This window comes from Pleurodeles waltl, chromosome 11 (genome assembly GCF_031143425.1).
Source record: "Pleurodeles waltl isolate 20211129_DDA chromosome 11, aPleWal1.hap1.20221129, whole genome shotgun sequence".
NCBI lineage: Eukaryota > Metazoa > Chordata > Amphibia > Caudata > Salamandridae > Pleurodeles > Pleurodeles waltl.
The window spans coordinates 503,479,482-503,507,217 of NC_090450.1; the positions used below are offsets into that span (position 1 = coordinate 503,479,482).

The 27,736-nt window shown below is 45.5% G+C and overlaps 1 protein-coding gene across 3 annotated transcripts in view; it reads right to left on the reverse strand.

Annotated features, from left to right (window-relative positions):
• ATP6V1H (ATPase H+ transporting V1 subunit H) overlaps positions 1–27,736 on the reverse strand; it is a 178,693-nt gene that overhangs the window by 44,627 nt on the left and 106,330 nt on the right. For all 3 annotated transcript variants that reach the window (XM_069213878.1, XM_069213879.1, XM_069213880.1), the window contains exons 9-12: positions 24,331–24,523; positions 18,351–18,529; positions 4,274–4,399; positions 3,100–3,201 (exon numbers count right to left, since the gene is read on the reverse strand). In XM_069213878.1, coding sequence (XP_069069979.1) covers positions 3,100–3,201; positions 4,274–4,399; positions 18,351–18,529; positions 24,331–24,523 — 600 coding nt within the window. The remainder of the gene's footprint in view (positions 1–3,099; positions 3,202–4,273; positions 4,400–18,350; positions 18,530–24,330; positions 24,524–27,736) is intronic.

Genomic DNA, 27,736 nt, shown 5'->3' on the forward strand with positions numbered 1-27,736 from the left:
CTTTCAAAGGAGCAGGGCCACAGGGCGACATGCACTGAGGGGGGAGTGCTCAGCAGTACCCCTTCACAGCGCATGTGTTTGGCCGGTCGTCTTGGGCCTGCCAAACACACAAGCTGTCTGTAGGCTCTCTCCAGCAGCAGCAAACACAGTTGCTGGGCTGTAGAGAGCCTGCACAGGCTCCCAGTCTGCATGCGAGCGTCCCCCCAGGGCAGTCCCAGACAATCCTGGCACTGCTCTGAGCAGCATCAGGACTGGCGCAGGGCAGGCTGGGAGCCTATGTCTGCAGCGAGGAGCGTCGGGGGACAGAGGAGCGGTGGCAGAGGTAAGTGATTTAAAAAAAATAAAAATAAAAGTATGTTTATTCCCTCCCTCCCCTCTCCCGTCCCTCCTCGCCCCGCCCCTTCCTCGGCCCGCAAGCCGCTAGTGGTAGTCAGATGTTAGATACAGGACTGTATGCATGTCGGTAAGTGCTGTGTGTCTACACCTCTTGAAGAGTAATCTGTGTGCGTAACTACCTGAATGTCTGCTAGTTTGTGATCATGGGAGGGTTTTTTTATTTTTTATTGCCACTAGATAGGTTTCTCTGTCTTCAAATGTGCATGTATCTGTGTTACAAGTGTCAATGGGTGAATGCATGTTGTGTGTCTGGGTTCATGCACAATGGAAAAATCAATCATTTTTGTTGTGACAATGCTTATTTACTTGTTGCTATTTTTTAGGCTCAGAATGTAGCCTTTTTATTACCTGATTGTCGCTGCTAGGAAGTAGAGACAAGCTGTGGGAAGGAGTGGAGTATACCTCTTTAGATTTAGATATCCGAGTAGATATTTTAGCCTGGATCAAGAGTACCTCTAAAACCTGCAATTAAAAGTGGAGAGCCTGCCAATGGCCTTGACAATTTTTTGGGCTGGAAAAATTGGTGATGTGGATTTGAGTCTAAGCCCTATTCCGTTTTGCACATTATTGAGCAGCGAATTATCTTTAGTCGGATAATGCCGTACTTGAAAGAGGTTGTTAATATTTGTCTGAGTGCTCATAAAGGTAAGGAGAATAACACAGGCCATCATTCTTAAATTCTTGGTTATTTTCCAGCTTTCGCCATTTGCTGGCTGCCTCGTTTACTTTTATACTGTTCCTTCTCACAGTGATGGACTGAGTTCTGCGCCTAACATTACCTCTGTTATGGATCGTGAAAAGGAACAGTGTGATTGAGGTTTCTCAACCATATTTCTTTTGATACAAATGAACATCTTATAGTGTCTTACCCTCCTTCTTAATTTGCCTGAATGTGTAATCTGAATGAAACTAGAATAAAACGTTGCCTGAGAATGGGTGAACATTCAGCCTAGCTTTCAATGTGAGCCCTTTGATTCTCTAAGAACACCTTTTCATGAAGTGAGCATGGCAGTGTTCACTGGAAAATAAATCTGCCTGCTCTTATGCAACACTGAAGGTCTGGTTCAAAACTGCACACACTCTTCTTAGACTATCTCTAGATCATCTTGTTTCTCCCTAGGCAGGTAGTCAACTAGAGGCTCCATGAGTTTTCACTGAGCACTCTCATAATAACTTTCCAGTCATGGCAGCAGCTGGTGTGATACACACTTTCTCCCCTAGAGCAGCTACTTGTCAACTTTCCTATTCTGGATGATGCTTGTTGAGTAAGCGGGCAAATGCCTCACAGACCAACTGGTCAAATACTGACTCTGGAAGGATGTTGCTACCTGGAAAAAGGAAATCGGCCTCTGGAGCACTGTATTTCTTCAATTTCCTTTGTTTGAGGCGCATCACAAAGGCAGTAGCTATGAACATTTACATTATGGATTCTGAAAGAATTTGACCAGAGTTACGGCCAAGGCGGTTCCCAGAGTTGAAGCATCACAATATGGCAGATAATTCCTGTCTAGTCATAGAAGTATGGATGCTGAACTTGGCAGCAACTCTAACCATCCCATCTCTAAATGTAGCCAGTCATAAGGTGAAGTGGTCCCGGAAGATACTGGTACATAGATTTGAAAAATAGGTGGCATTGTGAACTCTATGTAGTGTTCCTTGGCACTGAAGGTATTTGGATTCTTTGGAGTGAAGTGTAGGATCCTGGCTGAGCTGGAACATCTTTGAATAAGTGGGAGGTAATTTCCTTTTCCCAGCATTCCTCTAGATTTGGTCTCCAACAACCTTGTATTCAGCAAAATGCTGAAATTAGACTTTTCAGCATAGTGATCGAGGAGGACTCTTTCCAGTGCCGGGAGACCACTTGGAGTTGCAAAGTGCTCTATAAATAACCATCAAATCAAATCTTTAGATTGAGGCTTGAAACCAGCTGGAACTGGTCTTGTAGTTCGATCTTGACCCTGAGTAAAACCTGTGCCCATATTGAGAACAAAAATAGAGGAAAGCAATGATTGGTCCTGGTCTACCAGAGTCCCTCAACCAATTTTGTGGGATCTATGATGGCCACGACATTGACTAGTCTTCAATGCAGAAGCCATTAAAATCCTAGATGTTGTTCTGTCTTGATGTGGAAGCCAGTCAAGGCAGACCATAACAGCCAGAGATCTATCAACACTTAGCATATTACTGGCAAATTCTCAACATCGAGCAATGACAGTCATGGTTGTGACAATCCCACCTGTGGTCTGAGGCCAGTGCCATCCCTATCGTTCACAGGGAAGTCCAACTGAGCCAAGCAATGTTTTAAATGGAGAAGATATCCCCCTTGACCTTTGGTTTAACTGTGACAGCTACTCAGAGTAAAATGATGCAGAGGAAAATGTAGGTTGCGGGAAAGGAATACAGAACGTTGCCTTTCTGTCCATCAGTTTCATGCAGGACTTTTTCAGTAAATTGGGCATTCACATGCATGTTGATGTATGACAAACAGGCTGTATAATTAATATTTTCTCAATGCAGGCAAGACGGTTGTCAATAGAGGATGGCATGGTAGCTGGAAAAACTCATGAGGAAAAATAACTCAAGGAAAAAGGGTTAAAATAACCTTATTTTCAAAAGATTGCTTTCCAATGCTTTGTCAGAACATTCTATGTTTTTAATATAACAAGTTGTAAGAAAACATAAAAAAGGCAATGCTCTGATTACCGTTTCCCTCTAGGGTAATGCCGCACATACTCTCCAACATCATGAGCTGCAACAGCCAAAACTTGTGGATCATCAGACACTTCAAGCAGTTTTGTTAGAATTCTATGTAGAAATTGAAACAAAATCAGTCTTCACTTAGAGAAACAATGATAATTATTCTCATTTGGCATTACTTTTTACCCTCCTTGTGTTGGCACAGCAAATGTATCTTTCTCATTACTTACCTTAACGGATACTCGTGTTGACTGAAGAAAAAGTGGCAGCTTTTTTTGTACTGTGATAAAAACTACAGCTATGTTTCACCGGATCTTTCTGTATATTGTGTTTTATTAATTTTATTTGTAAACATGTAATAGAGTTACAATGTATTAACACCCTATCAAGGATGTTATCAACACTGAAAATGTAACAAAAGCCTTACATTCATGATAGGGCTAATAAGCTGATAACTTGTGCTGTGTTTCAATATGGATTAACAGCTATGCCAGAAGGATCCTTAACCCTGCTGATTAGAGGTAAAACCACAACATCCGGTGAACATACTTGCAGAACTTTACCATAGTTGACCTTCAACAATGGTTAGTCATTTTATTCTGCTGCACCTGATTATCCAGTGAAATACTGACTTCGCTTCCACAGCACAGATTACTTGACTGAGCATCTTCCTTTCAAGTTAGGTAGCGCCTAACAACATATTTTACTAGCAAGAACTGAAGGTAAAGACAGTTGAACCTACAAAGCAAAATTGGTCCTTCTCGTGTGTTCTCTCAAGTGGTTCAAATCACCATCTTCATATCATAATTAAATCGGGCTCCAGAAGAAGGTATTTTTCTACCTCACCAAGCACTATTAATGGCTTGAAGTTTCCTTCTGGCAAACTGTGCAAATTCAATTCTGAAATTAGCACTGCATAATATATCTGAAAATAGTACACACAGTCCCCATCAAGTTTCAAGTACAAAGCACATTGACTACAAAAACATTTTGCTTTATTATATGTATTGATTCAATTTACTTCTTGGAGGACCTAAAGGCACAGACGGATGTATAGTCCTTTCCTTCCACAGCGAATACGTATTTTAACAGTAGGGTAAATAAAATCCTCCTAAACGTGTGGACCCCATGTGATGAAACCAATGAAGATGTGCTTAAAAGTTCATTAAAAATTACTTACTTCAGAAGCTCATAATTTTTCTCATTCAACCTTACAGCATTCTCTCTCCAAAATTTTTCTGATTTGTGGACTGGACTCCATTCTAACCTTCCAGACTTTAATTCAGAACTGTATTCATCAAATGAGCTAGAAAAAAAGACCAGATCAGATGTGTTTCAACTTACAAATCAGAGTGCAACAATAACAAACAGAATGTACTACAAATATTCAGTGTTAGACCTGGCATACTTGGTGTGTGTGGGACTCTGTTTTTGCTGGTGTTGTTACTCTGGGCACTTTACCACTGCTGACAAGTACTAAAGTGCAATTACTCCTTGTGTCAACTGTATGTATAATTGGATTTTCCAGGATTGGCATATTTGATTTACTAGTAAGTCCCGTAAAGTGCACTAGAGGTGCCCAGGCCCTGTAAATCAAATGCTACTAGTGGGCCTGCAGCACAGACTGTGCCACCCACATGAGTAGCCCTGTAAACATGGCTCAGACCTGCCACTGCAGTGTCTGTATGTGCAGTGTTTAAACTGTCAATTTGACCCGGCAAGTGTGCCCACTTGCTAGACCCAAGCCTTCCCTTTTTATACATGTAAGACACTCCTAAGGTAGGCCCTAGGTAGCCCCATGGGCAGGGTGCAGTGTATGTTTAAGGTAGGACCTGTAGTGATGTGTTTTTACATGTCCTGACAGTGAAATACTGCCAAATTCGGTTTTCGCTATTGTAAGGCCTAGCTCTCTCATAGGTTAACATGGGGGCTGCCTTTAAATACCTTTCAAGTGCAGTTTTCCTTTGGGAGTAGATAGAGATTTGGAGTCTCTGAACTCACAATTTAAAAATACATCTTTTGGTAAAGTCGGTTTTTAAATGGTCAGTTCGAAAATGCCACTTTTAGAAAGAGGGCATTTTCTTGCTTAAAACATTCTGTGACTCTGCCTGCTTGTGTATTTCATGTCTGGGTCAGACTGACAGTAGGGCTGTTTGTGAATCTCCACTAGACAGTGACAGAATGGGAGCTGGGGTGTAGCCTGCATATCTTGATGGGCCATCTGGGATAGAGTGGAGGGAGGAGTGGACACTTACAGCTGAAGAGGTTGTGCCTGCTGTCACACAATGCAGTCTCCAATCCCCTGGTGTGAGTCTGGAGCCAGACCTGGGCAAGGCAGGATCTTGTGAACAACAGAGACTTTCCTTTGAAGATTGCCTACTTCAAAGGCAGAAAGAGGTATAAGTAGTGGACCCAAAACCCCAAAGTTTTGGATTACTTCTGGATTTGAGAGGAACCTCAGCCAAGGAGAAGAGCTGGAGGAGGAGTACTGCCCCTTTGCCTTGGACTGTGCTTCGCTGGGTTGGCTAGCAGTTGCTGCTTCTGCCTGAAGGAGGACAAAGGTTGGACTTTGTAGTATATTCCTGCTTGTGAAGTGTCTCCAAGGGCTTGGATTGAGCTTGCCTCCTTTTTTGAAGTCTCAGGGGAATCAAATACTTACTCTTCCAGCACCTGGACTCTCTGCTGAGACTCCTACCCTGCCAGGTGGTGATCTACCCAGGTCCCTGGGCCCTTGAAAGGTGAAGCTGGTAGAACCAAGGTCCACCCACAGGAGCGGTACAGGGAAAATTTCCACGCACCATCTGCATTGCGGCTAGGAAATAGACGCACCACCTGGTTTGTGGCTGGGAAATTGACACATCAAGGCTGGAAAAATGACGCAACACCCGCTTGTGGCTGCTGAAAATGATGTAACCCCCATGCAGCATGGTTCTCCATCACAGTGCGGCCAGGTTTTGCACGCCACATCACTGGGCATCAAAATCAACGTGAACCTGCCCCGACCAGAGGAGCCTGTGCGGAAATCGACACATCGCTCTTTTGCAGAGAGAAAAACTACGCATCACCTACCTGACAAGAGAAGAAACAACGCACGGCCCCACATGCAAGTAAGGAATCAACCGATTGCTGACTTTTCCAAAACACGCTCGCCTGTGTAGTATTATTTTTTGTGCAAACCACGTATTTTGTGTAACACTAATTCATCCATTGTTTTCTGTGAAGTAAGACTCTTTTTAATTTAAAAATTCATAACTTTACATGTGTATGTTGGACTTTTGTCATTTTGGTCTTGTTTGAGTTAGATAAATATTAGCTATTTTTCAAAACTGGTCTGGTGTCCATTTTGTAGTGTTTTATTCACTGTATTACTGTGTTGTAGGAAAGTACCATCTTGCCTCGCATGTTACCCCCATATTTCACTGTATATATGTTGTTTTAGTTGTATGTGTCACTGGGACCCTGCCAGCCAGGGCCCCAGTGCTCATAAGTGTGCCCTGTATGTGTTCCCTGTGTGATGCCTAACTGTCTCACTGAGGCTCTGCTAACCAGAACCTCAGTGGTTATGCTCTCTCTTTGCTTTCCAAATTGTCTTTAACAGGCTAGTGACCAATTTCACCAATTCACATTGGCATACTGGAATACCCTTATAATTCCCTAGTATATGGTACTGAGGTACCCAGGGTATTGGGGTTCCAGTAGATCCCTATGGGCTGCAGCATTTCTTTTGCCACCAATAGGGAGCTCTGACAATTCTTACACAGGCCTGCCACTGCAGCCTGAGTGAAATAACGTCCACGTTATTTCACAGCCATTTACCACTGCACTTAAGTAACTTATAAGTCAACTATATGTCTAACCTTTACCTGGTAAAGGTTGGGTGCTAAGTTACTTAGTGTGTGGGCACCCTGGCACTAGCCAAGGAGCCCCCACATTGTTCAGGGCAAATTCTCCGGACTTTGCGAGTGCGGGGACACCATTACATGCGTGCACTATACATAGGTCACTACCTATGTATAGCGTCACAATGGTAACTCCGAACATGGCCATGTAACATGCCTAAGATCATGGAATTGTCACCCCAATACCATCCTGGCATTGGGGAGACAATTCCATGATCCCCCGGGTCTCTAGCACACACCCGGGTACTGCCAAACTACCTTTCCCGGGGTTTCACTGCAGCTGCTGCTGCTGCCAACCCCTCAGACAGATTTCTGCCCTCCTGGGGTCCAGCCAGGCCTGGCCCAGGAAGGCAGAACAAAGGACTTCCTCAGAGAGAGGGTGTTACAGCCTCTCCCTTTGGAAAAAGGTGTCAGGGCTTGGGAGGAGTAGCCTCCCCCAGCCTCTGGAAATGCTTTGATGGGCACAGATGGTGCCCATCTCTGCATAAGCCAGTCTACACCCGTTCAGGGATCCCCCCAGCCCTGCTCTGGCGCGAAACTGGACAAAGGAAAGGGGAGTGACCACTCCCCTGACCTGCACCTCCCAGGGGAGGTGCCCAGAGCTCCTCCAGTGTGCTCCAGACCTCTGCCATCTTGGAAACAGAGGTGCTGCTGGCACACTGGACTGCTCTGAGTGGCCAGTGCCAGCAGGTGACGTCAGAGACTCCTCCTGATAGGCTCTTACCTGTGTTGCTAGCCTATCCTCCTTCCTAGGTAGCCAAACCTCCTTTTCTGGCTATTTAGGGTCTCTGCTTTGGGGAATTCTTTAGAAAACGAATGCAAGAGCTCATCAGAGTTCCTCTGCATCTCTTTCTTCACCTTCTGCCAAGGAAGCGACCGCTGACTGCTCTGGACGCCTGCAAAACCGCAACAAAGTAGCAAAGACGACTACTGCAACCTTGTATCGCTGACCCGCCTGCCTTCTCAACTGTTTTCCTGGTGGTGCATGCTGTGGGGGTAGTTTGCCTCCTCTCTGCACTTGAAGCTCCGAAGAAATCTCCAGTGGGTCGACGGAATCTTCCCCCTGCAACCGCAGGCAACAAAAGACTGCATCACCGGTCCTCTGGGTCCCCTCTCAGCACGACGAGCGTGGTCCCTGGAACTCAGCAACTCTGTCCAAGTGACTCCCACAGTCCAGTGACTCTTCAGTCCATGTTTGGTGGAGGTAAGTCCTTGCCTCCCCACGCTAGACTGCATTGCTGGGTACCGCGTGATTTGCAGCTGCTCCGGCTCCTGTGCACTCTTCCAGGATTTCCTTTGTGCACATCCAAGCCTGGGTCCCCGACACTAACCTGTAGTGCACAACCTTCTGAGTTGCCCTCCGGCGTCGTGGGATCTTCTTTTGTGACTTCGGGTGAGCTCCGGTTCACTCCTCTTCGTAGTGCCTGTTCCAGCACTTCTGCGGGTGCTGCCTGCTCCTGTGAGGGCTCCCTATCTTGCTGGGCAACCCCTCTGTCTCCTCATGCAATTGGCAACATCCTGGTCTCTCCTGGGCCACAGCAGCATCCAAAAACCCTAACCGCGACCCTTGCAGCTAGCAAGGCTTGTTTGCGGTCTTTCTCCGTGGGAACACCTCTGCAAGCTTCTTCACAACGTGGGACATCCATCCTCCAAAGGGGAAGTTCCTAGTCCTCTTCGTTCTTGCAGAATCCACAGCTTCTACCCTCGGGTAGCAGCTTCTTTGCATCCTCCGCTGGCATTTCCTGGGCATCTGCCCAATCTCGACTGTCCATTTGTGGTTCGCATTCCACTTTTGAAGTATATGGTTTGTGTTGCCCCTATACCTATGTGCTCTCATTGTAATCTATTGTGACTGTACATTGCTTGCATTGCTTTCTATTGCTATTACTGCATATTTTTGGTATTGTGTACATATATCTTGTGTATATTTGCTATCCTCATACTGAGGGTACTCACTGAGATACTTTTGGTATATTGTCATAAAAATAAAGTACCTTTATTTTTAGTATATCTGTGTATTGTGTTTTCTTATGATATTGTGCATATGACACCAGTGGTATAGTGGGAGCTTTGCATGTCTCCTAGTTCAGCCTAAGCTGCTCTGCTAAGCTACCTTTTTCTATCAGCCTAAGCTGCTAGACACCTCTTCTACACTAATAAGGGATAACTGGACCTGGTACAGAGTGTAAGTACCCCTTGGTACCCACTACAAGCCAGGCCAGCCTCCTACATGTGTGTATTGGTACAAATACTTTACACACTGCCTTTGAGAGACGCCTGACTGCTTGTGCCAAGCTACCAAGGGGGTGAGCAGGGGTTATCTCAAGTGTGCATCTTCACTGCCCTGACTAGAGTGAGGGCCCCTGCTTGGACAGAGTACAAACTGACTGCCAACCAGAGACCCCATTTCTAACAGTCAGTATACTCTACAAGTGAATACAACTCTGACACAGTCTTAACCCTAAGACGTGATCTCAAAGAAACAATTATTTGTGCCTATGTGCAGATCTTAATTTGGGACCTTTTCATATAGAAAAGTCCAGTCAATAGAAAGGGGAGGCAAAAGAGTGGTCGAGGAAATCAGCGGTTAGATAGATTATCCAACAGAAAGCACATTACTAAAACAAAGTAACCAGTTGCACTAATGGATACTTTTAACCATAGAGTCCCCACCTTTAGAATAGATAACAAACCAGTACCCACCCCATTGGTAGGTCTGTGGAATGACTCAGACCAGGAAATCCTGCAAAGTGCCCATCCCGCCAGACCTGGCTATCTTGGCACTAGTGCTTCATGAATGTGTGGAGAGATGCCCATGTAGCAGCCCGGCAAATGTTCATTACTGTCACACAGTGTGACAACACAGTGGTAACCGACTTTGCTCTGGTTGAATGAGCATGCAGGTCTTCTGAGGGCTGTGTTTTAGTCAGCCAATAGCAGATCTTAATGCATAACACAATCCATAGGGATATGGTTCTCCTTTGCACTGCTTTGCCTTTCTTGTTCCAGAGAAACAGTCAAAAAATTGGTCATCCTGCTGGTAATCTAGTCAATATAGAAGTCGAGGGCCCTCTTGGGGTTGAGACCACAGTGTTGCTCTTCCTTTTTTGCAAGGCGAGTCAGTGCATAGAAAGTCTCTAAGGTGATGAATTTCGTTATGTGGAAGGGCGTGATTATCCTGGGCAGAAATGTCACTTTTGTCTGGAGGACTAACTTGCCCAGGAAAGAATATGTGTATGGTGATACCACGGACAATGCCTGGAGTGGACTCCTTTGCTTGGCTGGTGTTACAGCGATGAGGAACACCACCTTTATGGTTAGTAGACAAAGGGGAACAATAATGCATTTGTTCTTAGGGAGTGCATATTAGGTAAGTGACAACCAAATTTAAGTCTCACTGCAGCATCACAAATTGTGTTTGCATGCCAGTGTGTATCAATCCCTTCAAAAAAGCATCATAAGAGATTACCTGAACAGGGATGGCTAATCAGATAAATGTAAGGCTAAAAGGTAACCTTCCACAGTTGCCACAGCAAGGCCTTACTGGGCTAAGAACTAACAAAACGAGAATATCCACTTACTGTGCATTCACAGGCTGGATATCTCAGGAGGAACACCAGACAACAAACTTCTTCTAGTGTCCTGAATAAACAGATTTAGTAGATGAATGCTGGCTGCCAGGATGACACTAATAATTTTGGGAAGGGGGAAGATCAAAAGCCATCACCTGTCACTGTTCAACCCCCCTACATGGAGATGTAGGTTGTGCAGCCTCGGGTGTAAGAATTGGTCCTGCTGCCGAGATAGGTGGTCCTCCAGAACTGGCAGCCATATTGCATGACAAGGCAAGGATCCAAGCTCTCCTCGCTCAGTCCAGAGCCACTAGGATTATTTGGGCCCAGTCTGAGTTTTTTTCAGCACCTTGAAAGGAGAGGAAGCCTTGCAAAGGCATACAGGAGTCCCGAGCACCAATGCTGGCAGATGGAATCTCTGAGGGAACTCCAGCGTGCAAAGGTTTTGACATTGGGCATTCCCTGCGGTGATGAACAGACCAAGCTAGGGCTTTCACTACTGCAGAAGGATACCCTGTGCGACCTCCAGGTGTAAACTTACATTTGTGATCGGCTAGGCAATGACAGCAGAGTTAGTCCAACCTACCATTTAAAGAGCCTGCCAGGTGCTGAGCAATCATTGAGATGCCCTGAGAGTTTAGCTACTGACAGAGGCACAGGACTGCCCGGCACAAGCACCACGACCTATGCCTCACTGCTTGTTGCAATATCACATAGCAGTCACGTTGTCCATGCAAATCTGTACCCATTCCCATTTGATGGTCAGGAGGAATATCTTCAGTGCCCAGTTGATCACTCAAAACTTCAGCAAATTAATGTGGAGGCAAGCCTTGGCTGGAAAATTTAAGTCCATGATCTCCACCTCTCCCAGATAATCTCCCCAACCTAGCAATTATGCATCTGTTACTACCATCAGCTCTGGTCAGTTGCCTTCCAACTGCAGTTCAGCAGACACAACTGCAGATCTTTTGCAGTCCCCTTCGACACCTGAATGAAATTTGACAGGTTACCTTGGTGCTGAGCAAACAGACTTCAGATCCCACTGCAATGCCAGCATGTGCCACCTAGTGTGCATCACAAGCAGGGTTCAGGAGGCCAAGACGCCTAGAAGACTCACAGCCTGCTCTCATTAACAGAGAATTCAAGGGATGAAATATGGGGACCCTAGCCTGTATTTCCCACACTTGTTGAGGCAGAGGCAGAGCTTGGAAGAGCACCTGGTCCAGGATGGCTCAAATAAAGGGGAGGCATGGAGAAGGAGTTAGGTGTGACTGTCACATTGATAGAAAACATGAATGTCAACAGGTTAGCATCGTCTGGAGGTGGTCCACGTGAAAACCCAGTAGCGTAGGGAAGGCTAGTAAAGCTGACCTCCAAAGGTATTCTGTAACCAACACCATCACCCTTGTGAACACCTGAGGGGCAATGGTGAGACTGAAAGGGTGCACGGCAAATTGCATTTGCTCACAGCCTACTGTGACCCGCAAGTAGTACCTTTGGGTCTGCAAGACGAGAACCTGGAAATAGGCATCTTCTAGGTCCAGCGCTACTATCCAGCCTTTTGTATCCAGGGCAGACAGAACCTAGGCCAGCATGAGCACCTTGAATTTTGGAAAGGAATGGAGAGGTCAAAGATCTAAAAGAGGATAAAGGCATCTGCCCTATTTCAGAACTAGGGAAAAACTGTATTAACATCAAGTTCTGATTTTCGAGGCTGGGGTTCTACCTATGGCTCCTTTTAGCAAAAGAGCTTGAACTTCCTACAGCAAAAAGTGGTCCTCCTAAAGCCTCCCTGATGTATGGGGAAGAGGCAGTGGGTCGCAAAGGAATGGCACTGAATAATCTGCAGGACCATCTGTTGGATGCAATAGCCTACTGTGCATAAATAAAATTATGAATTCTACCTGCAGCAGCGTGGTCGTGCCAAGGCAAGGGCGAACTAAAGCTTGGAGGCTGATGCCGGAGGGGCTGGGGAATGGGAGGTTTGTTGTCCCTGTGGGACTGCACACTGTCTTTTGGCTCACTTACCCCAAAGCCAAAAGGATTAGAGTATCTGTTGTTAGAGTAGTGGGCCCTGGTGTTGCCTACAAGTGAAAGCCCTGGTGATGCTTCGAAAGGGGCGAAACTGTTGAAGATACTGCCTTGCGGGTGTGATGAGATCAAGGGAGCGTGCTGTGGCTCTCCTTGTTTTAAAATGCTCTAGGGTGGAGTCAGATTTCTTGCCAAAGAAGCAATACCAGTCAAAAAGGCATATTAACGAGTAACTCCTGAAACAAAAAATAACCAGAGATGCCAGTGGATTCCATTCAGATATGGTGTCAGAGCACCACAGTAGGCCCATCTGCTCTGCCGGAGCAGTTGATTGTCTCCAGAAATGACGGTCTGGAATATCTGGACATATCCTGGCAATCCTGAATGGTTTGTGCTAAGGTGGCATGGAATTCCTTCAGGACTGCTGGCAAGTGAGACGGGTTCCCTTAATGCATGGGAGTACCAACCCAGAAAAACAGCTAGAGCGCTGAATGAACGACTGAAGGGAGAGGTAGTTAAAAATAACACATTTTCCAAATGCCTCAAATCTCTTCAACCATCTATCTGTCGTAGGAAAAAAAAGGTGTATTGATCGATCTTGCTAGCAGAAGCCTGGACAAACCGGCATCTGGAGTAGATTAGTGCTTCAAAAAAGCAGGGTCCCCAACAGCAGGTCTGTGGGATGGTGTTCTCTGTTTATTTAAAGTCTAGCAGGAACAAGGTTTTGCACAAGTGCCTAGGAGTGGGCCAGTCAAGGCTGTGTTGAATAGCAGCAAGAGCTCAGATGAGGTTTAGCAAGGCAGCAGAACATAAATGAGTACATTGGTTTTTACTTCAACAGACAACAATTGTAAGTTGAGGACTCTAGCTCCCCCATCAAAAAACCACAGCAAATGAGACTGTCTGTCCCATTACTACCGTGCACAGAGCTCGGCCCATGTCAGAAGAAGTGTCCAGTTCACAGACCCACATGCAGGTCCAGATATAAATTGTCCCCATCCTCACCAAATACTGGCTTGCATAGGTCAGAATCTGATCTGAATAGTTGTTGGAGACCTAGAGGGCAGTTCCTAGTCAAAGGTTCTGTTTGGTCTGACTAAATAAACAGAGACCGGTCACATAAGGATGATTCCATAGCGTAGTCACTGTTAAAGTTGGTCTGGTTCGGATTTGAGCAAAATAATAGCATCAGTGTCCTCCTTCTGTATAGTCAACAGGGTAGGAACATGCAAGGATCATAGTCCCACAAGTGGAGTTGGAGCTGAATCCAAAGCAAGTTTGGTAAGAACAGCCAGCACGAAAGACGAACCTGCCAACGAAAACCCAACTGAAGGCCTCTCCAGATCTGTGGGACCAGAAGTTATCCCAAAGATCCAGTACATGGCTTCCTTGAGCACCTCCATTTGTTGCAGTGTTGCTAACAGCCCCAGAAGCTCAGGGTGCATTGGGATCACTTGAGGACCTGCTTTCTTATGGGGGACTGGGAAAAAGAACTAAAAGCTCCATGACGTCCTCATGACTCCTCAGGGTGGTCTTCTACATGATAAAGCTTACCTAAAACATCTAGTCTATCAGCACAAGTACCAAATCCTGACAGAGAAAATGTTACAACATCCCATATTGGTTTAAAGTGCACTGAACTCCTTTCAGTGTAATGTGGACTCATCCGATCCCACATGATTCCCAAGCAACAATGCTGCTGCTGCTGTTGTGGAGACAAGACCCCCTACTTTAGCCATCTCTTGAAAATTTAGGATGGCGAGTGTCACCATTATAGAAGTAACTTAGGATGGTGAGAGTCACCATTGTAGAAGTATAGACAGAAACAAAATATAGTTACCAAACTGCATCAATTTCAGAAACCATTCTCTATGCACCTCAAATGGGGGCTATAGTTCTGCCATGCCAGCAGGAATATACATTTTGCTAAGCCCACCCAAGAAGTCTCCAAATAAAATATCTGATTCACATGTAGTGCCACGGTACTGGATACAGGTGAGAAGAGGAAGCATATGGAGGGTCCCCTAATGCTCCACACCACTGATAACTTCAACAAGAATCAACGTTGATCTGTGTACTAGGAAGGTAACTTAAGAACAAAGAAGCTCACTGATGGAGAAGGACAGTGGGTTAGTTATACCTTCAGTGCAAGATCCTGCTCTTGGCTGAGATCAAGAGATCTGGAAACTGTAAACAGCATGTGGTGGACTTTTCGCCATACGCATGGTCATCCCTAGTCTTTTTGCCTCCTTCCTCCTGGTTTTTCTGACCTCTCGCTGTTGGCTCTAGGACTCTGAGCACTTTATCACTGCTGACCAGTGCTAAAGTGCAGGTGCTCTCCCATCTAAAGTTGGTATGATTGGCTTATACCTAATCAGCATATTTAATTTACCTATAAGTCCCTTGTGCAGTGGTATCTCTATACCCAGGGCCTGTAAATTAAATACTACTAGTGGGCCTGCAGCGCTGCTTGCGCCACCCACTGAAGTAGACTTTCAAACCTGTCTCAGGCCTGCTAGCGCAGGGCCTGTGTGCGCAGTTTTCTGCCACAGGGACCTGGCATCTAAATTTACTTGCCAGGCCCAGAACTCCCCTTTTACTACATGTAAGTCACCCCTAAAGTACGCCCTAGCTAGCCCTATGGGTAGGGTGCCATGTATGTAGAAAGGCAGGACATGTGCCATTTTGCATGGCCTGTCCTGGTAGTGACAAACAGCCTAACTGGTGTCTCACTACTGTGAGTGCTGCCTTCTCATAGGATTGCATTGGAAATGCCCTGCCTTATGTGAAAGGGGTATTGTCTGATTTATGAGGGGTAGCGAAGGCGTGTTTGGTATTGTTGTGATGGTGATAATAAATACTGCTTACTGGTGTGGGTGTATTTTTTATTACTATCACAGAAATGACACTTCTAGAAAGTGTGCATTTATCTGTGCTTATGACTCTGGTGTTTTGCAGCTTGACTCCAATCCACGTCTGGGCAGAGTGACAGTTGGGGCTTTGTGCATACTTTTCAGACAGCCTGTACACAGGGAGGGTGGAGGTGTCACCGAGGTGCATCTACATACTGAATAGTCTTCCTGGGCTGAGAGAAGGGAGAGAAGGGGCACACCTACATTTGTAAAGGCTGTGCCCTGGCCTCACACAATAGGGTCGTTAACCCCCCACTGATGTTTGGAGCCTATGCTGAAAGGAGAAAGGGGGCACTCCCAGAACCAGTTGTAACTGGCTGGAATCTCCTCTCCCTATCATTGTAAAACACTGTAAAAACAGGACTATAAGTACAGGGGAATTTTCCCCACAATTTGAACATTCTTGGAACTTGAAACTGGACACAGAACGCTGATGAATGGACTCACCAGGAAACCGCCATGGACTGCTGCTGCTGTGCTGACCTGTGACCTGCCTGGTCACTAGGAGGAACTGGCCCCATCTGCACCCCTTGTGCTGGCCTGTAGTTGGGCCCACCAGCCCTGTGCTCCTTCTTGTGTAGTTGTTCCCAGGGGCAGGGTGCTGTGGCCCCTGACCCCTGCAACGATCTCTTACATCTTTGCCCAGGATGCTTGAAGAGAAAAAGGCATTCTTTTAATGGTTGAAGCTGCTGAGGTGCTAGCGTGCTTTGAAAGCGCTTTTCTTGGACTGAAGGAAATCACCGCCGCAGCCCGGGCTTTAAATTGTGCCCTCGCGCTTCCTGGAGCGCGTCTCTGCTGAAAGGAAATCACCGCCGCAGCCCGGGTTCTAAATTGTGCCCTCGTGCTTCCTGGAGCGCGTCTCTACTAAAAAGAAATCACTGCCGCAACCCGGGCAGAGCATTCATCTGAGCGCGAGGTTCGCGCTCAGCACTGTGCCCCCAGGGCACGAAGGAAAATTCCTTTTGGATCTTAAGGAGCAAGCGTGCTCCTGTGGGTGCCCCCGGGGCGAGGACTGCTCTTGTGAGTCCCCCCGGAGCACCGGAAGGCCCTGCCTGGGCCGGAACGAAGTCCGAGGACGGCCGGGAGAGGAGGAAGCCTCTCCCTGCCCGGCTGAGCCCAGAGAGGCTCCCTGTGAGCCACGGACGGACCAAGACCTCGCTGGAGGCTCGCCCGCACCGCCGGTCTCTAGTTTGGCCCGTGTGTGGACCAACACTGATTTCTCTGGGCTCCCCCCCTACCGAGGAGAGCCCGACAAGGCCCGGGGGGGACCCATAAAGGTTGCAGGTCCCAGGAGGGGCCCGTACTGGAATCGGAGGGGGGTGCGTGGCGCCCCCCTCCTTCCCTCAAGTCTTGGGTGACCTTGGCCCCCCACAGTAGGGCCGGTGGAGGCCCGGGGGGCCCCCAGTGATCACGGGTCCCCGAAGGGGCCCGTCAAGGAGTCAGAGAGGGTGCGTGCCGCCCCTCTCTATCTGCCATGTTTAGGGAGGCCCCCGTTTTGCGCAGAAGAGCGCCGGGGCCCCAATATTCGTTTTAGACACTGGAGGTGCCTCCTCATCAACCAGGTACTTTTAAATGGACCAATAGAGTTATAATTGAAGTTCTTTCTACAGACTTTACTAATTATAATATATTGCCTACCTGTTCTATGATGCTTTTATATATATGTGCAAATGTTCCTTTTATGGGCATGACTTGCTAATATGTTTCCTTAACTTGCCATTGATTTTCTAATGTTCCTACTATGGGCGTTTTATGATATTCTTATGACAAGTGTCCTAATGTGATAACGTGTTTCCTGACTACTGCTTATGTTGCAGAATACTGAGTAACCTGTGTGTTATGTGTGACTACTGCTAGTTTGCAGAGTAACTAATGTGTAACGTTCGGACAACTGCTAAGGTAGCAGGATAGTACTGTTATGTGATGTTGGTCTAATAATTACGTTATGTACAATACAGTATATTTTCATATAATCTGGTGTTGTGTTTCCTTTGTGGTGGGGATATTGCGTCACGTGTGTGTGTGTTGTGCAAACGCTTTACACATTGCCTCCGGGTTAAGCCTGACTGCTCGTGCCAAGCTACCAAGGGGGTGAGCAGGGGTTATCTTGGACGTGTAACTCCCTTGCCCTGACTAGAGTGGGTAAGTTCTGCCTGGCTGAGGTGCATACCCTAGCCAACCAGAAACCCCATTTCTAACAGCATGGATGTCCGGAATGCCAGAAGCAACTTGCTCAAGTTTTTGCAAATTGGAAATTGCTGAAGAAGAGTAATATGTACAGAAAATTCCCTGTACAGTTACGAAAGGAGCAGTCATTCACGATAATTGTGAGGCCATTTGGAGGCACTTGAGTGGTGCTAATGTGGCATGACATCAGAACAGGGAGACGTTCACATGCTGAAGAACAAGTATAACAATCTAAATATCAGCAACCTTTGCTAAGGTCTACTCAATCTGAGCACATTTCACTTCTTCATACTTTTGTCGTTAACATCCTATGTTGTTAAAGTGATGCTCCAAAAAGGCCTGATAGGTGGTTGCTAGATAGCTACATAATTATGCTGCAACTATTAATGTTAAGGCCAGGACAAAAAATGTAAGACAAATCCATCCCCAGTGCAGTCAACTGTAACAGAACAGGTTTGTGATCATTCAATACAACATGCTGTCCCTCTGCAAAGTTCTTTATGGTATTTAAATCTCAGGAGAGCACCATTTCAATAAAGACCAATACCTTTTGTATCAAAGTTTCCTTTAGAAAACTAATTACATTGTGATGTTTATGTCCCTAAAAATCACTATACAAAACATAAATGACAAACGAAAACAATGTCATATTGTACCTGAGATCCTGAACACTTTCCCCAAGTTTGTCTAAAAGAAACTTGATGTCTTCCACTATGTCCTCATCATCATACTTTTGCTGTTCCAGGTTTTCCAGCTGTTTAAGTACTTTGCACTGAATCATGGCAAGAGCATATTCTTGACGTGTTTCCCTCTCTGCAGATTTTTCCAAAAAGTTCTTAACACAAACAAAAACTGCATGTGAATTTTTTTAAAAAAACATTTCCTTTTTTCATTTTAGAACCAACCTATGTAAATTAACAGAAAATACAATATGAAAAACTCTGACAAACAGGATACGTATGCTAACCATGTAGCTTTAATTGTCATACTCTAAAACTCAGTCACAGAGCACTGCAAGTTACTTTTTGCATTTACAAGTTTTACAGGCATTTAGTCAATCAGGGGTCAGTAGAAAAGACTACTTAAAACAACGTTCGTACAGTCTTTCAAAGCAGCAAAAATCACAACCTAGGGAGGAAACAGAAAAAGCATCCGAACGACCAGGGAGCAGAGGCATTCTGTAGTGGTGGGTCCGTGTTTCAGACAACTGCTATTTCCAGCCCATGAGAATCCTGCTGCCTAATAGTAGATTGAAAATTTATTTTCAAAACGGTTGCAAATCTGATGTACATAGAACCGTGCCCGTGCATACATGCGCTATGTTGCCATGGTCTCTCTTCCCCATACGTGTGCTTGCCCTTAATCAATATACAACCTTTCTGTGCAATAGGTTTGGTACTATTTTGACAGAGTGGTAGGCAAAAAGAATTTGGGAATAGGAAAGCCTCTGTTTAACAATAACACACACCACGCTCGAGGGTGAGAATACAATTAACTTTTTTGTAAGCATTGGCAAAGGATGTGTCATAGGGCTGGATAAATGTTAACCACACAGAAATAATGTGGGGTGAGAGTTCAAGCTGTCAGAAATTAGGGACATCTTTTAGCACATGGACCTTGCATACCTAGACAACAACCGACAGTGAGAGGATTGATAAAACAGGAGGCTGCACACCGTATTAACAAGCATTTGCAATGCAAAGGGTATCGCATTTCTCAGAGTTAGAGCTGTTAGCATATGTAAACTCCCAATCGGACTTTTGCTTCATTAAATGAAAAAAAAAAAAAAAAGAGCGCATTCGCACTGCTAAACAAGGGAGATCGCGCTGCGAAAAAAAAGGAAAAGTAGTCCACAAACCGGATGGAAAACAGCGAGCCTTGTATGTTTTCAGCACTTGGTTGCTGCGCTCGAGGAGGGCTAACCACCGGAAAAGGCATGCCTTCCAATAATTAAAGCAAGCAGATTTTAAAAGGCAAGCCCACGAACCAATAAAAGACACTGACATGACATGGATGGGGCTCCGAGCCCTTTTCTAACTACTACAGCGTCTCGCAGGTGATACGCATGCGCAATCGCATGCTACTCAGGCTCGACCCTAAAAAACGAGTGGCCTGCACATGAGAGGCTCATCCCAAATGGCATAATTATCATACAGGGTAAAATTTGTCACTGAGGTTTTCTGTATTTATCTAAAGCGATCGTTATTTTTTGTGAAATAGCATGCTAACTGAGCTAAAAATCAGCATGTTTCGGTTAAATTAAAACAGATTTGCCCTCCTGAAATTTAACAAAGTCTACCGAAGTTATTGCACACAGTAATAAACAGGTGCTATAAATTTCACAAAACGTATAACTGTGATCTCTGTGTAAACCAATGTTTGTAGACAGAATACAATTTAAAAGGACAGTTGTAATCCGGTGCTATGTGGGATAGCTAGCACAGAGGTCGAAGAGTCAACTACAGTAAAGTAAGTGTGGGGTAAAGGGAAGTGAGAGGTATTATTGAAGCAAGTTGTGGAGCTTAGGGTGAAGGAGAGACATGGGGAGGTGGATGCCAGGAAGACAATGAAACAGGGTGGGAATCGATTGCAATATTCTAGTTGTCACTCCTAGACAAGCATTGGCAAGGCCGATAAGTGTTGCCTAAGCAACTTTTTTAGCCAGGTTGTCCAGCTGTTCAGCATGGCTAAAAGTTAGAGACAGGAGGTGGGGTAGATTGGCGTGTAGTAGACAGGAGTAGAGTGGAACAGGGTAGATTAGGATAGAGTGGAGTGGGTAAGACTGACGTAGAGTGGAGTGGGGTAGATTGGAGTAGAATGAAGTGTGTGGGTTTGGGTAGACTGGAGTGTGGTATGCTCGAGCAGGGGAGTTGGATAGATTAGCATGGTAGCCTGGAGTGGGGTAGATTGAATTGGGGTTAACTGGGGTGGCATGGTGTAGCCTGAGTAGATTAGAGTGGGGTCTCTTGGAATGAGGTAGATTGGGCTTGGGTGCGTTACAGTGGGGTAGAGTGGAGTGGGATAAATTGGGGGAGATTAGAGTGGACAGGGGGAAATTGGGGAAAGTGCAGGACAGTAGATTGTGGTATACGAGCAGGGTAGAATAGGGTGCAGTGGGGTAGATTGGAGTGGACTAGATCGGGGTTAGATTGTAGTGAAGTGCAGTAGACTGGGGTACATTAGAGTGCAATGAGGTAGACGGGTGTGAAGTGGGGTAGAAAGGAGTGGGGTAAGTAGTGTTGCGTGCAGAGACTTAGAATGGAGTGGCATGTGTTGTGGAGTGTGTGGCATAGACTGGAGTGGTATGAAGTCAAGTGGCATGGTGCAGAGCGTCAGAGTGGAGGGGTGTAGAGTAGAGTGGCATGTTGTAGAGTAGTCTCTCTTAGAATGGAGTGGTGCGGCATTCAGTGGAAGAGCATAGGGTGGAGTAGCATATTGTGGAGTATGTATAGTGTGGTAGCACACTGCCATTACAGAAACACATTTCAATCAAAATGGCCTTTACATTTGCACCGAAATACGGTTTTACTCCCCACAAACGTGAACAAATGTCATCACCTATTGTACTGATGTGTTTTGATCGTATTCAAATATTTGTCTCCACCACACTTCAGAATTACCAAAAAAAGTGCTTCATTTGCACTAGCTCTGGGATATTCTGACACATCAGCACAGTTCTTTTGTTCTAGCACAAAAAAAAAAAAACTACCATCGCTTCTCACCTTACATTGGTATTCATCAGAATTGTCACATAAATTCTCACTTTCAAGTCAGAGAAAGACTATAAACAACAAGCTCCATGAATAAAGAACCTGAATTTTGACCTCTGTCTTTGAATGCACAGCAAAAGTGACAAGATAGGAACAAGATTTAAAGTCCTATTTACAGAAAGCGAGTTCATGAAAGAATACACGGTTTAAGTAAGGGGACAGATTTTCTGAACCTGGAGAGCCTTGAGCAAATAAAGTAGCAATTAGAATGCGAGAAAATGAGAGTTATAAACTACAAAGCTAATGGCAGCCAACAAGCGGAATGCATTCCTAGGTCAACTTTCTGAAAGTCCCCAAGATGTCTTTAGCAAACCAGGCAGCTGCACTTTCTGGTAAGCTGAGCCCTAAAAAAACAGGGTGACTGTTGAAATACTGAGGCTATGGGTGTGCTCCTGAAATAAGAGACTCGAGAATGGGGGAAAAAGGGAGAGAAGTAGTAGTGTAAGTGAAAGGATAATGAAGTCAGTCTTCCCACATGGGAATTGGGATGACAATGGGGCTACATGGGGTTTAGGGTGAAGGTGTTGGTGAGGTAAAAGGCTGTTCACAAGTCAGGCCGCTTAGAGTGGCCAATAGAAGGTTGAATGGATTTTTACAGTTTAAGTTGTGTTAGCGATGGTGGTAGAAACTGGGAACATAAGAGACTGAGGTAATTATGAGGAAGTTTGTAGAGTGAGAAAGGGGGAAGGCTTTGAGTCAAGGGAGGACAGTTGAGGACTAGAGTCTATTAGCCTTGACACATGTTAACTGACCTAGCAGTGTTTGGCTGCCACAAAAGTGTTATTCCCTGTGCACTGTTCATGGAGGAGCACATGCTTTATTCAGTGGTCTCACATATGTAGCTAACCACATCTTGGAGCCAGGACAGTCATTTAGATGTCTTCGTCATCAGATCAGTTCTTGAAAGACCGATTTGGCTGGTCCAAGTGCTGGGCAGAAATTAGCTAAAACTCAAATAAGAGCTTTGGGAATTGACAAGAGACAGATTGCGGTGTGTTTAGTGGTATTTTTATGGTGTGCACCTTGCAGGCGTAAATACCATCAGTGAAAACTAAGATGGTTTCTAAGGGTGCAGGCCAATACAGAGTTCAAGAAGGCAAGGTGTTAGGTACAGTTTTGTTCGTCATTACTACAGAACATACACTAAAAAAAAGAAAAAGTTTTAAAAAGCCTAGGGATTCTAAAGATCGAATATACAGGGAGTGCAGAATTATTAGGCAAATGAGTATTTTGACCACATCATCCTCTTTATGCATGTTGTCTTACTCCAAGCTGTATAGGCTCGAAAGCCTACTACCAATTAAGCATATTAGGTGATGTGCATCTCTGTAATGAGAAGGGGTGTGGTCTAATGACATCAACACCCTATATCAGGTGTGCATAATTATTAGGCAACTTCCTTTCCTTTGGCAAAATGGGTCAAAAGAAGGACTTGACAGGCTCAGAAAAGTCAAAAATAGTGAGATATCTTGCAGAGGGATGCAGCACTCTTAAAATTGCAAAGCTTCTGAAGCGCGATCATCGAACAATCAAGCGTTTCATTCAAAATAGTCAACAGGGTCGCAAGAAGCGTGTGGAAAAACCAAGGCGCAAAATAACTGCCCATGAACTGAGAAAAGTCAAGCGTGCAGCTGCCACGATGCCACTTGCCACCAGTTTGGCCATATTTCAGAGCTGCAACATCACTGGAGTGCCCAAAAGCACAAGGTGTGCAATACTCAGAGACATGGCCAAGGTAAGAAAGGCTGAAAGACGACCACCACTGAACAAGACACACAAGCTGAAACGTCAAGACTGGGCCAATAAATATCTCAAGACTGATTTTTCTAAGGTTTTATGGACTGATGAAATGAGAGTGAGTCTTGATGGGCCAGATGGATGGGCCCGTGGCTGGATTGGTAAAGGGCAGAGAGCTCCAGTCCGACTCAGACGCCAGCAAGGTGGAGGTGGAGTACTGGTTTGGGCTGGTATCATCAAAGATGAGCTTGTGGGGCCTTTTCGGGTTGAGGATGGAGTCAAGCTCAACTCCCAGTCCTACTGCCAGTTCCTGGAAGACACCTTCTTCAAGCAGTGGTACAGGAAGAAGTCTGCATCCTTCAAGAAAAACATGATTTTCATGCAGGACAATGCTCCATCACACGCGTCCAAGTACTCCACAGCGTGGCTGGCAAGAAAGGGTATAAAAGAAGGAAATCTAATGACATGGCCTCCTTGTTCATCTGATCTGAACCCCATTGAGAACCTGTGGTCCATCATCAAATGTGAGATTTACAAGGAGGGAAAACAGTACACCTCTCTGAACAGTGTCTGGGAGGCTGTGGTTGCTGCTGCACGCAATGTTGATGGTGAACAGATCAAAACACTGACAGAATCCATGGATGGCAGGCTTTTGAGTGTCCTTGCAAAGAAAGGTGGCTATATTGGTCACTGATTTGTTTTTGAATGTCAGAAATGTATATTTGTGAATGTTGAGATGTTATATTGGTTTCACTGGTAATAATAAATAATTGAAATTGGTATATATATTTTTTTTTTAAGTTGCCTAATAATTATGCACAGTAATAGTCACCTGCACACACAGATATCCCCCTAACATGCTAAAACTAAAAACAAACTAAAAACTACTTCCAAAAATATTCAGCTTTGATATTAATGAGTTTTGTGGGTTCATTGAGAACATGGTTGTTGTTCAATAATAAAATTAATCCTCAAAAATACAACTTGCCTAATAATTCTGCACTCCCTGTATTATACAGAAGATAGCATGGTGGCAAAATACCAGCAATGAGAATACATTTACAAAAACTGAATCTATGCAACATTTTTATCCAGTATATTTACTACTAGGTCAAGTCCATGAACTTACTTTAAATGCTGCTAGAATTATTCTAGTTACTTTTTCTTTAACAGATTCTTGCAGGATGTCGGATAAGACAGGAATGATATTGTATCGACGAAGATATTCACACATCTGTGGGCTAAATGCCAACAACCATATTGAGAATATCATTTGGTACTGAAGCTGGAATCCACATTTGTTGCTTAAAACTCCCATTATGCTGAAAACAAATAGAATGGAACATAGTGATCAAATCGTACTATTTCAAACAGGGATTCTACAGATTCACGATCACAAACATTTCAAATTTACTGGTGAACAAGCCTATTTCAAAACAGTTTAGATAAAATGTGAGTATGTGAGTGGAGGCAAGCCTTTGGGTATAGGCATGGACAAGATGCAAAAGGCTCCAAAACAAAACGTTTCCATCTTTAGTACATTTCATGAACCAAAAAGGTGTAGTTTTTGACAAGCAGATGCTGAATATGACAATACTGTAATTAAACAATAGCGCCATAACAAACAAGTTACTTACCTTCTGTAATGCATAATCTGGTAGAGACTATCTAGCTGCAGATTTCTCATTTTAGAATTTCCTCAGGCATCAGACTGGATGCGGAAACTTTTGCTTGAGCAATACCCCTGCGCGCACCATCGGGTGGCTCTGTTCAGTTCTGCGCAGCATCACTAAAGTTGTTGGCACCGGATGGGACGTTGTGGTAACTTATATAGGTGCCACCCAGGCATGTGGACGTCAGTTACCTTTTTGCACAACTTTCCATGCCAGGAGGGCAGAGCCATGAAATGAACAGATGATTGATTGTCCAATCTAGGGCCCTGAAAAGGGATCACCCTGACCCCAGCAAATAAGTCGGGAGAGCAGGGGTGGGAGTAAGGAATCTGCAGCTAGATATTGGGGGTTATTCTAACTTTGGAGGAGGTGTTAATCCGTCTCAAAAGTGACGGAAAAGTGACGGATTTACCACCAGCCGTATTACGAGTCCATTATATCCTATGGAACTCGTAATACGGCTGGTGGTATATCCGTCACTTTACCGTCACTTTTGGGACGGATTAACACTCCTCCAAAGTTAGAATAACCCCCATAGTCTCTACCAGAAAATGTGTCACAGAAGGTAAGTAACTTGTTCATCTGATAGTGACTATCACTATGGATGTAGCTTTTCCTCTGGTGGTATGGGCTCACAAGCCCTCAGGAGACTGATTTTTGGTATGAGGGTAGCAGATTGTTATATAGAGAACAACCAGTACGCAATGGTTTGTTTCTGTACTGCCCACCCTTTCTTTGCTCCCACGTATCCCACAAAGAGTTGATCGTCCACCCAGAACTCTTTTGTGCGGTCAATGCAGAACAACAATGCCCTTTTTGGGTCCAGACGGTGGAGTCGCTCCTCTTCCTTAAAGTGATGCGGGGAGCAAAGAAAGTGGGCAGGGTGACATTCTATCCCAAATGAAATGGGATCACCTACTTTGGGAGTAAAGAGGCACAGGTGCGAAGCACCACTTTATCAGGAAACTCTGTGAGATATGGAGGCTCGGAGGACAAGGTCTGCAGCTCGCTCCACTCACCCTCTGTGCAGATGTTATGGTCATGAAGTGCTGTTTTGATGGAGAGCAGCCTGAAGGGATAGTTATTAAGTGGCTCAAACGGAGCACACATCAGCAATGTAAGAACAAATTTCAGGTCCCACTGAGGCATTAAAAAGGACGAAGGGGGAAATATACGTACAAGCCCTTTTAGAAACCTACTTACAAAAGGGGACTTAAACAAAGAGTTGGTCAGGCAGCCTCAGAAAGCGGATAAGGCAGACAGATAGCCCATAAGAGTGCCCAGAGCAGCACCCTGCTAGGCAAGGGACAGAATGAAGAGAAGAACGTCAGAGAGAGAAGCAGAAAGAGGATCTAAAGACTTCTCTGTTCAATATTTTACAAATCTCTGCTAAAATAACATTACAGACTTTGGGAGGAAGGTTGAAGGCTGTCAACTGTCACCACTCAATCTCTATGCATGAAGGCACAGAGTTGACCGGTTTGGGTGGAGAACCCTTACCTGCTGCTGCAACAGAAGAACCTTCCGATGGGGCGGCCTGATCAGAGGATCGATGCACATTTTCAGAAACTAGGATACCAGATTCCTCGTGCCCAATCAGGAGCCACGAGGATTACTTGGAGGCAGTCATTTTTAAATCTTCTTCAGAACTCTGGGCAGGAGTGGTATGAGCAGAAAGGCTTACAGCAGGCCTGAGCTCCACTCGTGACGGAAAGCATTGCCGAGCAATTGCTGCCTTGGAAACTCCAACGTGCAATACTGCTGACATTGTGCATTCTCTTCGGAGGCGAACAGACCTAACCAATGCTCTCCCCACTGCTGAAAGAGTCCTTGCGCCTCTTCAGGGTGGAGACACCACTCGTAATCCTCTAGGCATCAACGGCTAAATTCATCCACCCTGACATTCAAAGAACCTGCCAGGCGCTGAACCACCAGGATTATGCCCTGCTGTACCAGCCACATCCAGAGACGCAGGGCCTCTTGACAAAGAATCCACGAACCCACCCCATCCAGCTTGTTGCAGTACCACAAGGCGGTGGTGCTGTCCGTGAACACCTGTATTAACTTCCCCTTGACAGAGGAAAGAAATGCTTTTAATGCTAGCCGGATCACCCAGAGCGCGAGCAGATTGAGGTGGAGTTCAAATTCCACCAGAGGCCAAAGTCCTCTGATCTCCACCTCTCCCAGATGGCTGCCCCATCCCAGAAGTGATGCATCTGTCACTACTGTGAGGATTGGTCGGGAAGGGAGAAAAGTCTGCCTTTGACCCAATCGCAGTCCATAATCCACCCCTGCAGGACTTTTGCCGTTCCCTCAGAGATCTGGACCAAGTCGTAAGGATTTCCCTGATGCTGGCCCACTGGAACTTCAGGTCCCACTGCAGAGCCCACATATGCCATCTGGCATGATTTACTAGTAGGAGGCCATGGGGCCCAGAAGCCTCAGTGTCAGTCTCACCTGAACTCAGGATAGAGGCTGAAACATCAATATCATAACTCGAATATCCTGGACTCACTGCTCGCGAGGATAAGCCCAAAACTGGAGCCAGGAGTGACTTCAGCACGTTTATAGTGAACCCTAGTGAATGCAGAAGGTTTGTCATAGTCTGGAGGTGGAAGACAACATCTTGGGGCGAGTCCGTCTTCAGCCAGTCATCAAGGTAGGGGAAAGGCTGAAACCCCTAACCTGCGCAGATGAGCTGCCACTACTGCCATCACCTTGGTGAACACCAGAGGGGGGCTGGCAAGGCCAAATTGGAGCATGAAGACCTGAAAGTGCTTGTGGCCTATCTTGAACCGCAGGTAACGCCAGTGGGCAGGCAGGATGGGAATGTGAAAGTACACATTCTGTAAATCCAGCACT